We start from the raw sequence: 19,943 nt of genomic DNA, 5'->3' as shown, positions 1-19,943 counted from the left end.
CAAATTGAAGAAAGCATTAGAAGATGAACAGATCTCCCACACTCATGAATCAGTAGTGTCAATACTGTGAAAATTACCATCCTACCAAAATCAATCTACAAACTTAAGGCAATCCTCATCAAAAATTCCAACACGATTCTTCACAGGAATTAAAAAAAAAATCTTTAACTTTATATGGAAGCACAAAAAGTCCAATACAGCGAAAACTAATCATAATTAATGTAAGAACTATTGGAGGTATCACTATCTCAGAGACTTTATTACATACCTTGTATTATAAATGTACAGTTGTAATAATAAAACAGTATGGTATTGGAAAATTATCTTTGACTTTATATGAAAGCAGAAAAAACATGATAGCTAAAATAATTCTCAAAAACAAAAGAAAAAATAAGATCGTTAGATTTATCAATATCCCAGAATTTTAAATTATATAAGTTGTAATGCAGATCTATAGTCATAATGCTAAAAGAAATTGGGATTGGAAAAAGTAGACATGCTGATCAACAGAATCAAATTTCAGACACAATTATAGATACACACACATACAGACATCAGAAAAAAAAATTTTTTTACGAAGAATTCAAAATACACACTGAGGAAAAATACTACCATCAACAAATTGTGATGGTTAAACTGGATGTTTACATATAGAATACAAATAGATCCATTCTTATCACTATGCACAAAATTCAACTCCAAAAGTATTTTGGACATTAGATGGGATACCAACTCAATTAGTCACCAAGGTAGAAAGGGCAATTTGCAAATTTATCTGGAATAACAAAAAAACCTATGATAGCAAAAACTATTCTCAATAATAAAAGAACCACTGGTGGAATCATCATGCCTTATCTCAAGCTGTACTACAGAGAAATTATGATAAAAAAAAAAAACCTGCATGGTACTGGTACAGCAACAGAAAGGTAGCTTAATGAAATAGAATTGAAGAGCCAGAAATGAACCCACACACCTATGGTCTTTGAAAAAGGAGCTAAAACCATCCAGTGGGAAAAAAGACAGCATTTTCAACAAATGGTGCTGGCTCAACTGGCAGTTATCATGTAGAAGAATGCGAATTGATACATTCTAACATCCTTGTACAAAGCTCAAGTCTAAGTGGATCTAGGAACTCCACGTAAAACCAGAGACACTGAAATTTATAGAGGAGAGAGTGGCGAAGAGCCTTGAAGATGATATGGGCACAGGGGAAAGATTCCTGAACAGAACAGCAATGGCTTGTGCTTTAAGATCGAGAATTGACAAATGGAACCTCATAAAATTGCAAAGCTTCTGTAAGGCAAAAGACACCGTCAATAAGACAAAAAGGCCACCAACAGATTGGGAAAGGACCTTTACCAATCCCAAATCTGATAGGGGACTAATATGCAATATATACAAAGAACTCAAGAAGCTAGACTTCAGAAAGTCAAATAACCCCATTAAAAAATGGGGCTCAGAACTGAACAAAGAATTCTCAACTGAGGAATACCGAATGGCTGAGAAGCACCTGAAAAAATGTTCAAAATCCTTAACCATCAGGGAAATGCAAATCAAAACAACACTGAGATTCCAACTCACACAATTCAGAATGGCTAAGATCAAAAATTCAGGTGACACCAGATGCTGGTAAGGATATGGAGAAAGAGGAACACTCCTCTATTGCTGGTGAGATGGCAAGCTGGCACAACTGCTCTGGAAATCAGTCTGGTGCTTCCTCAGAAATCTGGACATAGTACTACTTGAAGATCCAGCAATACCTCTCCTGGGCATATACCCAGAAGATGTTCCAACTTGTAATAAGAACACATGCTCCACTATGTTAATAGCAGCCTTATTTATAATATCCAGAAGCTGGAAAGAACCCAGATGTCTCACAACAGAGGAATGGATACAGAAAATGTGGTACATTTACACAATGGAGTAAATATTAAAAAATGAATACATGAAATTCTTAGGCAAATGGATGGGTCTGGAGGATATCATCCTGAGTGAGGTAACCCAATCACAAAAGAACACACATGATATGCACTCACTAAAAAGTAGCTATTAGCCTGGAAACTTAGAATACCCAAAATTCAATTTGCAAAACATATGAAACTCAAGAAGAAGGAAGACCGTAGTGTGGATACTTTGCTCCTTCTTAGAATGGGGAACAAAATACCCATGGAAGGATTTACAGAGACAAAGTTCGGCACTGAGACTGTAACTGAGACTGAAGGAAGTACCATCTAGAGTCTGCTCCACCTGGGGATCCATCCCATAAACAACCACCAAACCCAGACGATTGCATATGCCAGCAAGATTTTGTTGACTGGACCCTGATATAGCTGTCTCTTGTGAGGCTATGCCAGTGCCTGGTAAATACAGAAGTGGATGCTCACAGTCATCTATTGAATGGAACACAAGGCCCCCAATGAAGGAGCCAGAGAAAGTACTCAAGGAGCTAAAGTGATCTGCAACCCTATAGGAGGAACAACAATATGAACTAACCAGTACCCCCCCCCACCCCGACAGACACACACACACTTGTTTCTTTTGTTGCATATGTAGCAGAGGATGGCCTAATAGGCCATCAATGGGAGTAGAAGCCCTTGGTCTTTCAAAGATTATATGCCCGAGTACAGGGGAATGCCAGGGCCTGGAATTGGGAGTGGGTAGGTTGGGGAGCAGGGCAAGAGGAGGGTATAGGGGACTTTCAGGATAGCATTTGAAGTGAAAATGAATAAAATACCTAATAAAATTGTTTTTTAAAAAATAAAATAAAAAATAATAATAAAAAAGAAAATATTTAACAACAACAACAACAAAAAAGAAGGATAAATTGTGCCCAATATTGTGCTATGGTTTACCTTAACCCCTTTCCATAGGGAAATGACACTCAAATAAAAGCAAAATGGCAATCAATGCATTTGATGAGAATAACTCTAATCTATTAAGATGATTATCAATTAAAGAAGCACAAGATGTCCTCATTCAGAGGTTATTATCTTTCTCATTTTCATTCAATGTTAAAGAGAATTCTCTCTGAATGTCATTTACATTTTTTAAAACAATGATTCTTCTCTGTTACAAGCCCAGCATAATTTTGGAAAGTAAAACTTGATGAATTACTTTAAAATAGTGAAATTGGTTTGTGTTTTTTAAGCAATAACTTTATTTTAAAATACAATCGAGTGCTTACAAATGAATAATAGCTATACTACAATGAAACAATGAGTGTGAACAAAAATGAGGATGCTGCCTAAATACAACTTCATCCAATTGGAAGAAAATTAACATTTAACCTATTTATTCTAAAGTGATCTTGTGCTGTTTTTTCCATAAACCATTATTATGGTCATGTTTCCTATTGACAAAAACTGACTAAATATTATACCAGTGTAATTTTCTTGTAGCATTAATTATAAATGTCTCACTAGAATAATGTGAAAGCAAAATCTCATTTTGAAAACTCATCACATTGAGTGCATACTAATAAATTAAAATCAACAGCTGAGAAACCAAATCCTTTCTTACAAATGGAAATATCTTTCTTCATCCACTTGAGTTGACGTGTCACAAATTTACAGTCTTGGGCTTTATTTCAATAACACATTGATATTATTAATATATTAAATATACTGCTACAAGCAATATATGATAATATAGCATATTATCTTCATAACTAAACTGCTAAATTGTGCTTCTGTATTCAAGATAACATGTTTATATGCTTGAAGTTCAGAACTTAACTAACTTTAAAGAAAAAAGAAAAGATAGATACAGTGCACATTGAAATAACACATCAAAAAATGAACAAAATAAATTTTCTGTTTTTTATTTGCAAGATACTATCATTCAAGGAACCTAGGTAAAGGGCTCAGAAGTTCTTTTTTGATTGCTTCTCACAGCTATATGTAACTCTAACATTATCTCATGATAAAATTGTCTTTAAAAATACAGGATTACATAAATCTTCTAGTTCATGAAAACAGTGAGAGAGACTGCAAGAACTGGGAATTAACAAAAACCAAAGTTGCACAATTCAACTATCACTGACAAGCATACTTTTTTTCAGAAGCCATGAAGTGGCAACAAAAATAATTTTATGGTTAGGTGTCACTGCAACACGAGGAACTGTATTAAAGTGTAGCAAAATTTGGAAGATGGAAAACCACTTTTCAAGTTTTCAAATGATTGTCATCTGTCAACTCTTGTATTTCGATTCTTTGTCTGCAGTTTTTAAATATTTCAGAACTAAAATAACTTGATGGCTTAGGGGGTGAAGGAGCTTGCTGCTTGCTAAGCTTGAGGACCTGAGTTAAATCACTAGGACACACATGGTGAAAAGAAAAAGAAAAAAAAGCTGATTCTAAAGTTCATTGTCTGAGCAGCAAGTGCAGAGTGGGGGTTGGGCACACACACACACACACAAACACACACACAGGAGCACACATGTACAAGCACATATGCAGGTGCACATGCATAGACACACAGTCTTTACAAATTTATATATAAGCTTTCAGCAGTAGCATACAAACTTAGTCTGTGATAAAAAAAATATGGAATACACCAGCAGTATTTATTTTCTCTGAAAGCCGCCTCCTATTCTATGTTCTCTGTCTTGTTAGTTTACTTGGGCACAGCCAAAACTTTGAAGACTACTACTTTTAAGACATGACTACTTTTTCTAATATTTGAAGGCATATTTAGCAAGTTTGTATGAAATATGGCATTCGTCATGAAATCTCTTAAGAGATGGCAACCATGATATGACCAGGAAAATTATGGCCTGAAAACACTGTGCTGTTTACTGCATATTTTCCTTCAAGTTTTCTTATGGATGAAGAGGTTCCTTTAGGCCAACTTCTATGAGAAAGCTCTCAGAGACGAAAAATCTTGCAGGAACCTGGTATGGCTGAGAGCTTGGCCCAAAATGCTACAATGTACCCAAAGAAGAGTGCTGCTAGGCTGAGAGTATAATGAGCCCGTGCCAGGGGAGGAGCAAGAGGTGTGGCCCTCTCTCCAGGATGCTTTCATTGGTCTTTGTGTGGGTGGTCATTTCCTAGTTAAGGCTTTGGAATCCGGTGAAAGTAAGGCGACACCATAAGGAGCTCTGTTCAAGGCTGGTTTCTACCCTAGCTGAAGCAAGAAACAAGACTAAGAATCCACTAGAGTCAAGGTGAGGAGGTAAATGAGAGGGGGTGTGAATGTGGTGCTGGTGAACAAAACCCGGGCAGTGGCGCACTCCTTTAATCCCAGCACTCGGGAAGCAGAGGCAGGCAGATTTCTGATTTCAAGAACAGCCTGGTCTCGAAAAACGGGGAGGGGGGCGGGGGGAGAGCATCTTTTTTCTCGGACTAACATCCCAAGGAAAGTGCTCCTCTCCCATCCTGGGGTCCAAGAAATGGCGGATCACCAGTCTTTGTTTGTATGACTCAGGCTTTCTCACAGAAGCTCCCTGTACCATTGGTGCTGCCCCACCCCCACCCCTGCCCTCAAGCTAACCTTTGTACTCAGCTAAGAAGAGGTATTCCTCATCAATAGGGGTACCCTCTCTAACCTAATCATCTCACTCCTGACTCCTCCTCTACCTTCTTTCCTTATACTATCCTCTCCTTCCCTCCCATCTTTTCTCCTTTCTTCCCCATCCAACATCCTGCCTACATCTTCTTTTCCAGCTCCCCAATCTTTCACTCTAACAAACCCCTCCGTTTACCAGATCCTTCACTACTGGCCATTCACAATTCCTGTCTGCTCCAGCTTTTCTTATCTCTCCTAAGTCATCTTTCTCCTCCCACCTCTCATTTTCTTGTCCATTTCTCCCACTATGCACCCATGCAATTATCATTCAGTTTCCTATATATCCTTCCCTCTTCCATCCCTTCTGTTCTCCCTTTCTTCTCTATATTCTTCTCCCTCTTCTTACCCCTCCTCCCTTTCCCTTTCTCCTCCTCTACTTCCCACTCTCCCTCTTATCACTTCACTCTCCTCTTCCCTCATCCTTTCCAGGTTCCACCATCTCTTATCCTTCTTAACATATCTTAATTTCCTTCCCCCTTCTATCTTTTCCCATTTCTGCTCCGCATCTCCTTCCCTATTGTTTCTCCTTTTCTCACCCCTTCCCTTCTCCATTCCTTCCTTATTTTCTCCTCCTCTCTTCCCTCTTACTCCTCCTTCTTTACCTCTTTCTCCTCCTCCTAACCTTCTCATTCTCTCTCCAATCACTTATCCTCCTTCTCCTCTCTCCTCTCTCTCTTCCTTCAACTAATCAAGCTTCCACCTCCTTGTGTTTTTCTCTATTCCCCTTCCTTTACCTCCAGTCTCTTTTCCATCTGCCCCTCCTCACTGTCTCTGTGTAATAACTCTTCTTCCTTTCTCTATTGCCCCTCCTTTGCTCCTTCCCTTTTGTAGTCCCTCCACCCTCCCTTACACCTTTCATTTCCTCTCTTTCCTCCATTACCACAGCAGCTTCACTCCCTAGACTCCTCTGTTTATCTCTTCGATTCTTCCTCCTTTTGGCCCTCCCTTCTCCCCTCTTCTCTCTCCTTCCCATTCCTTTTCCTCATTTGCCCTATCCCCCCTCCTCCTCCCTGTTCTCTTCCCTCCTCTCTCCCATTCTTAGTCTTCTCTCCCACTTCATCTTCTTCTCTGTTCTTCATCCCATCTCTCCGCCCACTCTTCGATCTACCCTCCCACCATATTTCTCTTCTCTCTACCCTCCTCCTTTTCACCCTCCAACATTTCCTCCTCTTCTCAGTTTTTCTTCTCTTCTACCTCTCATCTTTTCCTTCCTATTCCTCTTTCCTTCTCACATCTCCCTTTCCCTATTTCCACTCCTTTCACTCTCCCCCCTCCCTTCCTCCTCCATTCCTCCTCCCTTCATCACTGCATTCCCTTTCTACTCCTTCCTCTCTATCATCAAACTCATTTTTCATTCAGGTTCTCCTTTCTTCCTCCACCTTAAACATTGTTCTCTTTTTCCCTCTACCTCCACCTTTCCCTCTTTTCCACTCTATACCCCGTACTGTTTTTCTTTCTTCCCACCTCCATTCTTTTTGTTTCACCTCTCCTCATTGAATCCTCTTACCTCAAATTTTCCTGCTTCTTCATCCCTTTCTCACCTACTGTTCTCCCTTCCTTTCCTTATGCTTCTATCCCCACCTTAGCTCTGCTTCTTCCTTATACCTCTTTTTTTGTTTTCCTTCTCCTGTTTGCTGTTCTTCCCTTTCCCACTCCCTTTTTTCCTTCCTTCTTTCTGTGTTTCCTTTTCTCCCACTTTATCCCTTTCCCTCTTCTCATCTTTTCCAATTTCCCACCTTCTTTCTGCCACCTTCTTGTTCCCTCCTTGTTCCCTTTCCTCTTACCTCCTCCCTTTCCTCATTTACCCTTTAACTTCTCTTTCCATTCCATCCTCCCTTCCTTCTCTACCACTTTCATCCCTGTTCTTACTCTTTGCCTTTCCTTATCCCCTTCATCCTTACTTTTCCTGCTCTCTCTCCTTCCCTTCCCTTTTCTTTTTCCCTCTGCACCACCCTCCCAGCTACTCCTCTCCTTTGACTCCTTTTCCCCTCTTTTCCCTGTTCTCTCTCCCTGCCTCATAACCTCTTTTCTATTTTCTCCCCTTCATTTCCCTGTTCTCTCTTACTTCCTCCTCTCTCCATTCTCCCTTTCCTCTCCCATTTTGTCCCTGATTTCATCACCACTTTTCCCACCTTTCTCTTCCACTTCTTTTTTTTTAACGTTTGTAATTAGTATTTTATTTCATGGAAGGGTTTCAATTCTAGTCTTGCTCTTTCTTACCCCCTCCCTTGGATATTTTCTTTATTTACATTTCAAATGATTTTCCCTTTCCAGATCTCCCCTTCAGAAGCCCTCTATCCCATTTCCTCTCCCCATGCCTCAATAGGCTGCCCCCCCCACACACACACTCCAGAGTTCCTGTCCTGGCATTACCCTACACTAGAGCACCAAACACCCTTAAGCCCAAGGACTTCTCCTCCCACTGATGTCTAACAAGGCCATCCTCTGCCACATATGTGGCCAGCACCATGGGACCCTCCATATGTATTCGCTGGTTGTTGGTCCAGTCCCACGGAGCTCCGGGGGTCTAGCTTGCTGACACTGTTGTTCCATCCATGGGGCTGCAAACTCCCTCAGCTCCTTCAGTCCCTTCTTCAAGTCTTCAATATGAGACCCTGAGCTCACTCCAATGGTTGGCTGCGAGCATCATCCTCTGTATTTGTCAGGTTCTGCCAGATCCTCTCAGGAGACAGGCTCCTGTCAGCATGCACTTCCACAATACTGTCTGGGTTTGGTGGCTGTATCTGGGATAGATCCCAGATGGAGCAGTCTCTGGATGGCCTTTCCTTCAGTCTCTGCTCCACACTTTGTCTTCATATTTCCTCCCTTGTAAGAAGCACTGAAGCATCCATATTTTGGTCATTCTTCTGCTTAGGCTTCCTATGGTCTGTTAATTGAGTCTTGGATATTCCAGACTTTTGGGCTAATATCAATTTATCAGTGAGTACCATACGGTGTTTATTCCTTTGTGACTGAGTCATCTCACTCGGGATGATAGTCTCAATTTCCATCCATTTGCCTGCGAACTTCATGTAGTCATTGTTTTTAATAGCTGAGTAGTACTCCACTGTGTAAATGTACCACATTTTCTGTATCCATTCTTCTGTTGAGGGATATATGGGTTGTTTCCAGCTTCTGGTTATTATAAATAAGGCTGCTATGAACATAGTGGAACATGTGACATTATTTCATCTTGGAGCATCTTCTGGATATATGCCCAGGAGGGGTATAGTTGGGTCCTCAGGTAGTACTATGTCCAATTTTCTGAGGAACCACCAGACTGATTTCCAAAATGGTTGTAACAGCCTTGCAATCACACCAGTAATAGAGGAGCATTCCTCTTTTTCTATATCCTCACCAGCATCTGCTGTCACCCGAGTTTTTCATTTAGCCATTATGACTGGAGTGGGGTGGAATCTCAGGTTTGTTTTGATTTGCATTTCCTGGATGACTAAGGATGTTGAACATGCATTTCTTTAGATGTTTCTTAGACATTTGAATTTCCTCAGTTGAGAATTCTTTGTTTAGCTCTGTAACCCATTTTTAACAGGGTGACTTGATTCTCTGGGGTCTAGCTTCTTGAGTTCTCTGTATATATTGGATATTAGCCCTCTATTTGATGTGGGATAGGTAAAGATCTTTTCCTAATTGTTGGTTCCAATTTTGTCCTATTGCCAGTGTCCTTTGCCTTACAGAAGCTTTGCAATTTTATGAAATCCCATTTGTCAATTCTTGATCTTAGAGTACAAGCCATTCGTGTTCTGTATAGGAACTTTTTTCCTGTGCCTACATGTTTGAGATTTCCCCCATTTTCTCTTGTTAGATTCAGTGTATCTGATTTTATGTGGAGGTCCATGATCCACTTGGACTTGAGCTTTGTACAGGGAGATAAGAATGGATCAATTAGCATTCTTCTACATGCTGACCACCAGTTGAACCAGCAGCATTTGTCAAAAATGCTGTCTTTTTTCTACTGGACAGTTTTAGCTTCTTTGTCAAAGATCAAGTGACCGTAGCTGTGTGGGTTAATTTCTGGGTCCTTAATTCTATTCCATTGATCTACCTGCATGTCATGGGACCAATACCACACAGTTTTTATCACAATTTTCACTGTAGTAAAGCAAGAGGTTAGGGATGATATTTATCCCACATGTTCTTTCATTGTTGAGAAAATTTTTTGCTATCCTGTTTTTTTTTTATTCCAAATGAATTTGATAATTGCTATTTCTAACTCTATGAAGAATTGAATTGGAATTTTGATGGGGATTGCATTGAATCTGTGGATTGTTTTCTGCAAGATAGCCATTTTGACTATATTAATCCTGACAATCCATGAGCATGGGAGATCTTTCCATCTTCTGAGATCTTCTTTAATTTCTTTCTTCAGAGACTTGAAATTCTGTTCATACAGATCTTTTACTTCCTTAGTTAGAGTCACACCAAGGTATTTTATATTATTTGTGACTATTGTGAATGTGTCTTTCCCCTAATTTCTTTCTCAGCCTGTTTTTCCTTTGAGTATAGGAAGGCTACTGATTTGTTTGAGTTAATTTTATATCCAGCCAAGTTGCTAAAGTTGTTTATCAGCTTTAGGAGTTCTCTGGTTTAGTTTTTGGGGTCACTTAAGTATACTATCATATAACCTGTAAATAGTGATATTTTGACTTCTTCCTTTCAAATTTGTATTCCTTTGACATACTTTTGTTATTTAATTCCTCTAGCTAGAATTTCAAGTACTATATTGAATAGAGAGGGAGAACATAGGCAGCCTTGTTTAGTCCCTCATTTCAGTGGGATTGCTTCAAGTTTCTCTCCATTTAGTTTGATGTTGGCTACTGGTTTGCTGTATATTGCTTTTACTATGTTTAGGTATGGGCCTTGAATTCCTGGTCTTTTCAAGACTTTTACCAAGAAGGGATGCTGAATTTTCCCAAATGCTTTTTCAGTATCTAATGAAATTATCATGTTGCTTTTTTTCTTTGAGTTTCTTTATGGAGTGGATTATATAGATGGATTTTCATATATTAAACCATCCCTGCATCTTTTGGGTGAAGCCTACTTGAGCATGGTGAATGATCTATTTTATGTGTTTTTGGATTCAGTTTATGAGAATTTTATTAAGTATTTTTGCATCGATATTCATAATGGAAATTGGTCTGAATTTCTCTTATTGTTGAGTCTTTGTGTGGTTTAGTTGTAAGCTTAATTGTGGTTTCATTGAATGAATTGGGTAGTGTTCTTTCTGTCTCTGTTTTGTGGAATCTTTGAAGAGTATTGGTATTAGGTCTTCTTTGAAGGTCTGATAGAATTCTACACTATACTCATCTGCTCATCTATACTATAATCATCTGCTTTTTCTGGCTGGGAGACTTTTAATGAGTACTATTATTTCTGTAGGCGTTGTGGAACTGTTTAGATGGTTTATCTGATCCTGATTTAACTTTGGTACTTGGGATCTGTCTAGAAAATTGTCCATTTTATCCACATCTCTAGTTTTGTTGTGTATAGGCTTTTGTAATAGGATTTGATGATCCTGGTTTTTTTTTGTTGTTGTTGTTTTGTTTTGTTTTTATTTCTTCAGTTTCTGTTCTTATATCTCCCATTTCATTTCTGATTTTGCCAATTTGGATACTTTTTCTGTACCCTCTGTTTAGTCTGGTTAAGGGTTTATCTATCTTGTTGATTTTCTCAAAGAACCAGCTCCTGGTTTTGTTGATTCTTTGTATAGTTCTTTTTGTTTCTACTTGGTTACTTTCAGCTCTGGGTTTGATAATGAAAATTAATTAATTTCTTTATTTATTTCTTCCTTGACCAAGTTATCAGTGAGTAGTTCAGCTTCCATGTGTATGTGGGCTTTCTGTTTTATTTTTACTGAAGAACAACTTTAATCTGTGGTGATGTGATAGGATACATGGGATTACTTCAGTCTTCTTTTATCTGTTGAGGTCTGTTTTGTGACAGATTATATGGTCAGTTGTTTTGAGAAAGTAGCATGAGATGCTGAGAAGAAGGTATATTCTTTTGATTCAGGATGAAATGTTCTATAGATATCTGTTAATCCATTTGGTCCATAACTTCTGTTAGTTTCACTGTGTCTCTGTTTAGTTTGTGTTTCCATGATCTGTCCATTGATGAAAGTGGGGTATTGAAGTTTCTCACTATTATTTTGTGAGGTGTGATATGTGCTTTAAACTTTAGTAAAGTTTCTTTTATAAATGTGGGTACCCTTGCATTTGGGGCATAGATGTTCAGAATTAAGAGTTCTTGGTAGATTTTTTCTTTAAGAATGAAGTGTCCTTCATTTTTCTTTTTGATGACTTTAGGTTGGAAGTCTATTTTATCCTATATTAGAATTGTTACTCCATCTTGTTTCTTGGGACCATTTGCTTGGAAATTATTTTCCAGCCCTTTACTCTTAAGTAGTGTTTGTCTTTGACACTAAGATGCATTTCCTGTATGTAGCAAAATGCTGGGTCCTGTTTACATATCAAGTATGTTAGTCTATTTTATTTAATTGAGGAGTTGAGCCCATTGATGTTAAGAGATATTAAGGAATAGTTATTGCTGAAAGAAGATTATGATTTGCTTTTTCTAGGGTGTAGTTTCCCTCCTTATGTTGGCACTCCAGGGAGGCTTGCTCTCTCCTGTTGTTATTTGCGTATGGAGTGCTGTGGCACTGGATCAGCTCTGGGCACTGTGGCACCTCTCTTCCCCTTCCTTATCCTCCTTTCCCCCTCCTTCCCCTTTCCTTCCTTCCTCCCATACTTTTATCTTTCCTCATCTCTCCTTTCTTTTTACCCAGGTTCCTTCCCCTATTCTCCCCTACCCTCCCCTTCCTATATTCCTTCCATCCTGTCTGCCCTTCTCTCTTTTTTCCCTAGTACTTCTTACCCACTAACACATTCCTGACCTTATTAGCACTCTCACTGCCTTTCTCTTCTCTATGATTCCTTCCCTTCTCCCTCCACTCACACAGTACTCATCCTCCTGTCCTCTGCCCCTCGCTTACTCACTACTCTTTCCTCCATCCTTTCCCTTCTCTCCCCCTCCAGCTTCCTCATCTCTTAACCTTTCCTTCCCCTCTTCCTTCCTCACCCCATCCCTGTTCTTCACCAGTTTCTTGTACTCCTCTTAACATCCCCTCCTATATTCCCAGCTCTTTCTGTCCAACACCCTCTACAGCTTCCTATTCTTGCTTCTTCCCCTGCCACTGTTCTAGGTTTTCTATTCTCCCTCCTTCTCTTCCCCATGTGGTCTCCTCCCCTCCTGACTCCCACTCCCTTCCTAGGTCCACTTTGCTCCCCAATGCCTCCCACCTCTTTCCCTCTGCCTTCTCTCTTTTCTACCATACCTCTTTCCTCCCTCCTCTCTTCTACTTCTCTCTTGCCTACTTCCTTTTTGCCCCATTCCCTCTCCCTTTCTCTTTTCTCCTCTTTTACCCCTTGTTTTCCCCCACTTCTTTCCATGCTTCTCCTGCTACCTTTTACCCACTGCCCCCACCCCTCCACCCTTCCCTCTCTCTCTCCCTCTTTCTTCCCCTATAATCACCTTCCACTCAATATATAAAATTCTTCTCCCAGTCTTTCTCTCTCCTGCACATTCCCTCATCAGTCCCCCACCCAATTCCCTTCAGCCACCTTTATCCTCACCTTTACTGTAATACTTTCAAAAAACAACACTTCTTTTTAGTCTTGGAACACCAAGGAGGAGATATCACCAAAAGATGTGCTCTTGATCTCAATATGCAAGTAATAAAAGAAAAAAAATGAAACAAAACAACAACAACAATAACAACAATAAACCTAGTATCCTATACCAGAGTTACTAGTCTTAAAAGCCTCAGAGTTAAGTACAAGCCACATCCTAGTTCTAAGTTTAGGATCACCTCAGAACTAAAACCTACACAATCACAAAAGCTATGCCCTTGTTTTCAGGCTTATCCCACTTTAGAGATACACACTACACAAAATTCATTTTATTATTAATTATTATTATTATTACCTCCCAAATGTGTCCCCCTCCTTGTCTCCCTTCTAAGAGTTCTTACCCCCATCGCCCTTCCACATTGCCCCTGAGAAGGAGCCCTTCTATGAGCATTCTCCTACCCAGGACATCAAGTCCTGGATTACTCACAACCTTCCCACTGAGGCCAGACAAGGCAGTCATTTTATACATAGGTGCCAGGGTCCTAAAACTAGCCCCTTCATGTTCTTTGATTGGTGGCTTAGTCTCTGGGAGCTTTCTTGGGTTTCCAGGTTAGTTGAAACTTTTAGTCTTCCTATAAAGTAGGTATTCCATTCATTCCTCCGATCCTTCTCCTATCTCTTCCATAGGATGATCTACCTCAGTCCAATGCTTAGCAGTGAGTATCTGCATCTTTATCAATCAGCTGCTGATAAAGCCTCTCAGAGGACAGCCATGCTAGGTCTCTATCTGCAAGCACATCTTGGCATCAGTATTCCTGCTAGGGTTCCTGCCAGTGGGATAGACCCCCAAGTAGTGCCAGTTACTGTTTGGCCATTTGTTCAGCCTCTGTTAAATATTTCTCCCCGCATTTCTTTTAGACAGGAACACTTTTGGGTCAAAAAAATTGAAGGTGAGTGGGTATTCCTATCCCACCCATGGGGGTCCTGTCTAGCTATTGGAGGATATGGAACTTAGGGTTCCATATCCCCCACTGTTGGACATTTCAATTAAGTCACCCACATTGAGTCCTGGTATTCTCTCCCATCCCAGGTCTCTGGGAGTTTCTAGAGGTTCCCCCATCCTCCAACCCCTCCCAACAGCAGTATATTTTCATTCATTCTTCTGGTCCTATGGGCTTTTCTCCTGGCTCTACCCATGCCTGATCCTTCCTCTCCTTTTCTGCTTCCCTTCCCCTCTCCTGGCCAGGTCACTCCCTCCTCCTACCTCCCATGATTATTTTGTTCCCCCTTCCGAGTGGGATTGAAACACCCTCACTTGGGCCTTCCTTCATATTAAAAACTTCTTACAATCCGTGGGGTGTATTACTGTAATTCTTCACTTTTTGGCTAATATCTACTTACCAGTGAGTACATAACGTACATGTCGTTTTGGGTCTGGGTTACTTCATTCAGGATATTTTCTAGTTACACCCGTTTGCCTGCACAATTCATATTGTCCTTGTCTTTAATAGCTGAATAGTATTCTACTGTGTAAGTGAACCACATTTTCTGTATCCATTCTTCAGTTGAGGGACATTTGGGTTGCTCCTAGTTTCTAAAACATAAGCTTGAAATAAACATAGTGGAGCACATGTCCTTGTGATATCATGGAACATCTTTTGGGTATTAGCCCAGGAGCAGTATAGCTGGGTCTTTAGGTAGAAATATTTCTATTTTTCTGAGGAAATGCCAGATTTACTTCCAGAGTGGTTGTACCAGTTTGTAATTTCACCAGGAACTGAGGAGTGTTCCTCTTTCTATACATCTTCCATTGCATGTCTTATCACTTGAATTTTTGATCTTAGCCATTCTGATGGGTGTAAGGTGGAATTTCAGGGTTCCTTTTGATTGCATTTCCCTGATGACAAAGAATGTTGAACATTTCTTTAACTGCTTCTTGGCCATTTGATATTCCTTTGTTTTGAATTCTCTGCTTAACTCTGTACTGCATTTTTTATATTAGGTTATTTGTTTTGTTTTGTTTTTCTTCAGACTCTTACTTCTTGAGTTCTTTTCATATTTTGGATATGAGCCCTCTATCAGATATAGGGTCAGTCACACTCTTTTTCCAATCTGTAGGTTCCATTTTGTTCTTATTCAAAGTGTCCTTTGCCTTACAGATGCTTTTCAGTTTTATGAGGTCCCATTTGTCAATTGTTGATCTTAGAGCTTTAGCCATTGGTGTTCTGTTCACAAAATTTCCCCCTGTGCCAATGCATCCAAGGTAATGTCCCACTTTCTTTTCTATTAGATTCAGTGTATCTGATTTTGCTTTGAGGTCCTTGATCCACTGGGACTTGAGTGTGGTACAAGGTGATAAAGATGGATCAATTTGCATTCTTCTCCATGTAAAATGCCAGTTAGACCAACACCTTTTTTGAAGATTCTTTCCTTTTTCTACTGTATGGTTTTTACTTCTTTGTCAAATTTCAGGTGTCCGTATGTGTTTGGGTTTATTTCTGGCTCTTTGATTGTATTCTATTGATCCACCTGTCTCTGTACCAATACCATGTGGTTTATATCACTATTGTTTTGCAGTACATCTTGATGTTAGGGCTGTGCTTCTTCCAGTAGTTCATTTATTGTTCAAAATGGTTTTGGCTATCCTGATGTTTTTGATTTTTGTTTTTTTTTTTTTCATATTAAGTACACAATTGCTTTTTCCATGTCTTTGAAGAATTCTATTGGCATTTTCATTGAAATTGTATTGAATCTGTATATTGCTTTTTATAAGATGGCCATTTTCTCTATGTAAATCCTACTGATCAATGAGCATGGGAGATCTTTTCACCTTCTGTGGTCTTCTTTGATTTCTTTCTTCAGGGATTTGAAGTTCTTGTAATACAGATCTTTCAAGTGAATCTTTAACAGTATGCAGGGCTCATGTTTCTTCTCAAGTGAGCTAGTAAGTAAAATCTATAGAAAGAACTATACTATTTTTATTTTTTATTATTTTATTCACTTTACTTCCCAATCAATAGCTGTCTCCCTCTCATTCCCCCTCCCACAGTTCTTCCCCTGCCTTTCCTCTCCTTCACCTCTGAGAGAGTGGAGGCCTTCTTTGGGTATCTCCTCAACCTGGCACATCAAATCTCTGTGGAGCTAAGTGCATTCTCTCCCACTGAGGACAGACAAGGTAGCTGAGCTAGAAGAACATATCCTACAGACAGGTAACAGCTTTGGGATAGCCCCCACGCAAGTTGTTCAGGACCCACATGAAGACCAAGTTGTACATCTGCTACAAATGTACTGGTGTAAGAGGCCTAAGTCCAACCTATGTATGTTCCATTTTGGTGGTTCAGTTTTTGAGAACACCCAAGGATCCAGGTTAGTTCACTCTGCTGTTCTTCATGTGTAGTTCCTATCTTGTTCAGGCCCTTAATCCTTCTCCAACTCTTTCTCAATCTAGGGAAACCTTAGAGGTCATCACTTTTCCACCCATTCACACATGCACACATGTTCAGATACACACACACACACACACACACACACACACACGCAAGACAGGTACCCTAACTCTCTTTTATGGCCCATCACAGAAAAAGATTCCTACTGTCACACAAGCCATACCTTTCTGCTTAGGCTTCATAAGTCCTCAGAGATGGAGAGCAAGCTCTATAGTCTGAAGATAGCAAAGGCAAATAAAAATGGGGAATCCCATTCACTAGAGCAGAAAAGCCTACTATAACAATAGTAATTGGGAAGAAACAGAGATAAAAAGCAACACCCTGCTTTGATTCTTAGAAGGCCAAATGTGTCACTAGAATGTACATGAGTACTCTGCTCTTATTGTACAATATCACCAACCTGAGCATATTAGAGCAAAGTATTTTGGGACTTAGTTCAGCCAAAGCAGTACCATATTCTTCACAGAATTAAAAGAGAAATTCAACATGAGTTCTAAGGAAATCTATCTTCTTAGAAGACTCAGTAGCTCACTGCCTGTTCTTGTTATCATCTCTGAGAGGCACCAGGTCTAATTTTGGCAAAAACAGTCTCAGGGATATGAGAGGGATTTGGTGTGGAGACACCCCAGATACAGACAGAAATTGGTGTAAAGACCCTATGGAAGGACTGAGGGAGCCAACGTCTTCCAGCATCCCAATTTATCTGTACAATAATGATGGGAGAAGTGAAAAATTAACTCCCATGATTAGGATGATAGTTGCAATAATGCCAAGTGATTTTCTGAGGGTTTTAATATGTCCACTCTATGAGAATTTATAGATATTTCCAGAAGCTAAAGAAACTTGTGTATATGGTATACTAGAGAAGTCATTCCTTATTGATAGACAGTTGGAGAGTGAAGAGGCCACAATCTCCTACTAGGAAGTCTTAAGTAATACTAGCAGGAAGGAAGTATTTCTAGGAAAATGAAGGGTCATAGCTCAAGGGAAAGTGTGAATGGACCATCAATACATTCAATATTTGAAGGTCCTGCATGGAGTCTTTCAGGATAAGACTGCAAGTCAATTCTATGAATTTATAAGGTAATTTTATTGTATTTTTACTTTGTTTTTGACTTTGTTTTCTGTCATTGAGGTCTATCTGTTGCCCTCCTTTTATATTTTTATTTTGAGATAGATTATCACTAAGTTTCCCAGGATGCCTATGGACTCTGTCTGTAGCCCAGACAGATCTTGAGCTTGTGTTTCTCCTTCTTCAGCTGATCCAAGAACTTTGCATTCAATATAAAAGAATGTAAATCTTCCATGTGAGAGTACAGCTTCTACTGATCAGAAGGAAAGTGTATCAAGTACAATGATGAATAGGTGAGAACACTGAATAAGAGACATATCCTTACCTAAGCTCCCTTGACAGAGAGGGTCTCACATAACAAGGTCTCTATTTTACATTTTCTCATGGGAATGATAGGCTGATAAGGGTCTCAGGGACATGCTGATATTTTAGTTTGAAATGACAGCTTCAAACAGCAGAAGAGACAGACCTAGGACTTGCCAACAGTTCATGTAATTATTCTCACTGAGAAGTGACAGGATCTTCACATCTCCAAGCAAGAGATCTCCATTGTTGATCTTTGTCACCATTCCTACACAATAAAAGCCAGGATAGCAAGCAACATACAGCCTAAAGTGCACTTTCCCTTACTCAACTGAATATGAGCAAGTTATAACTGAAGTCCTCTATGTTCCTAGATCAGTATTTTTATAGAAATTTTAGAAGCAGAAATAAACACAAGGGGGCCTCCTCCTGGTGAAGTTGCTCATGCTACCTTCTTTTGTTTCCCTTAGGTACCTACATCTCTAACATCCTGCCATTGTACTTGTTGTTGTCCTTGATTAGTCATCATGCCTCGAGGTCGAAAGAGTAAGCTAAATGCCAGGGGGAGACGCCTCCGTGCCAGAAATTATGCTCAGGCTTCTGAAGGTGCTGAGGAAACAGTAGTAGCAACAGAAGAGTCCTCTCCTAAATCATGTGGCACCTCTGAGATGCCAGAAAAAAAATCAGATTCCAGCATAACTGTTGATCTCTTTTCTATATCAGATGGCAGTTTTATTGATCTTGATGATGCTGAAGACCTTTTTATGTATTACCACACTATTAATCACCAAGATATTCTGACCCAAAAGGTCCTTGTGCTGGTGCAGATTCTCCTCAAAAACTACAGAACAAAGCAGCTTACTACAATGGAAGATATGATGCAGGTTATTGATGAGGAGGAAATGAATGACTTCCCTGAGATCCTCAGGAAAGCTGCTGAAAGGCTTGCAGATGTCTTTGCAGTTGAACTGAGGGAAGTGGAATCAAGCCGGAGGCTGTATGATCTTATCAGTAAGCTGAAACTCCCCAACAATGGGAGGGTTCGTGCTGGCCAGGGCTTCCCAAAGACTGGTTTCCTGATGACTGTACTCGGCATAATCTTCATGAAGGGCAACTGTGCCAGTGAAGAAGACATCTGGAAAACACTAAGATCTCTGGGTATATATTCTGGAAAGAAGCACCGAATCTATGGAGAGCCCCGGAAGCTCATCACTCAAAATTTCGTGAAGCTAAAGTATGTGGAGTACCGGCAGGTAGCCAACAGCAATCCTCCACGATATGAGTTCCTGTGGGGTCCCAAAGCATATGCTGAAACCAACAAGATGACCATCCTAAAGTTTGTGGCCAAGGTCAATGAAGTTTCCCCTAGTTACTTCACAGGTCTTTATAAAGAGACTTTAAAAGATGATCTAGGGAAGAATCAAGGCAACCGTAAGGTCAGCTCTGCTATTCATCCCAAAGCTAGGGAATTTTCATTTGTGATGTGTCCAGGGCTTGCTTTCTCCAGTGCTGAAGTTTAAAGCAAAAAGCAACATAGCAGTAAAATAAGGATGTCCTTGAAAACATGAAAGGAAGTACAGAGTAAACAGGTTAATGTAGTGAAAGGATAGAAAGAAATCAAAACATGAGTAAACATTGTAGTTGCTTTTGTTCTTTTTGATGACATTAAATGTTTGAAAACTTCTTGTCTGTTGTTAAAAGAAAATAAAAGAAATTAAATGTTTCTTAATTAGATTTCATTTATTGACTGTTATTTCTGTTCCCTTGTTTTATTTTTGCTACAGGGTTCCACTTAGTCCAGACTGCCCTCAAACTTGCCCTGTATGTGTAACTGTTCTTGAACTGCTGATACTCCTGCCTTCACATCCCATATAGGATATAGGTATGCACTGCTATACCTGGCTACTGGAC

At 39.7% G+C, this 19,943-nt stretch overlaps 1 protein-coding gene across 1 annotated transcript; it reads left to right on the top strand.

The window, feature by feature from the left end:
* The first annotated feature begins 18,559 nt into the window (after positions 1 to 18,559).
* Positions 18,560 to 19,552, top strand: LOC110286176 (melanoma-associated antigen B5-like). The gene has a single exon (XM_021152641.1). It carries the CDS (start codon positions 18,560 to 18,562, stop codon positions 19,550 to 19,552), a length of 993 nt encoding a protein of 330 aa, XP_021008300.1.
* Positions 19,553 to 19,943: the final 391 nt, after the last annotated feature.

This window comes from Mus caroli, unplaced genomic scaffold, assembly GCF_978045245.1.
Source record: "Mus caroli unplaced genomic scaffold, Mus_caroli_1 scaffold_5, whole genome shotgun sequence".
Classification (NCBI taxonomy): Eukaryota; Metazoa; Chordata; class Mammalia; order Rodentia; family Muridae; genus Mus; species Mus caroli.
The sequence above is the reverse complement of the archived record's forward strand: the minus strand, read 5'-3'. Positions and strand labels throughout refer to the sequence as shown.

Coding starts and splice junctions, on each gene's coding strand:
- LOC110286176 (XM_021152641.1), top strand. CDS start 18,560: ATGCCTCGAGGTCGAAAGAGTAAGCTAAATGCCAGGGGGAGACGCCTC.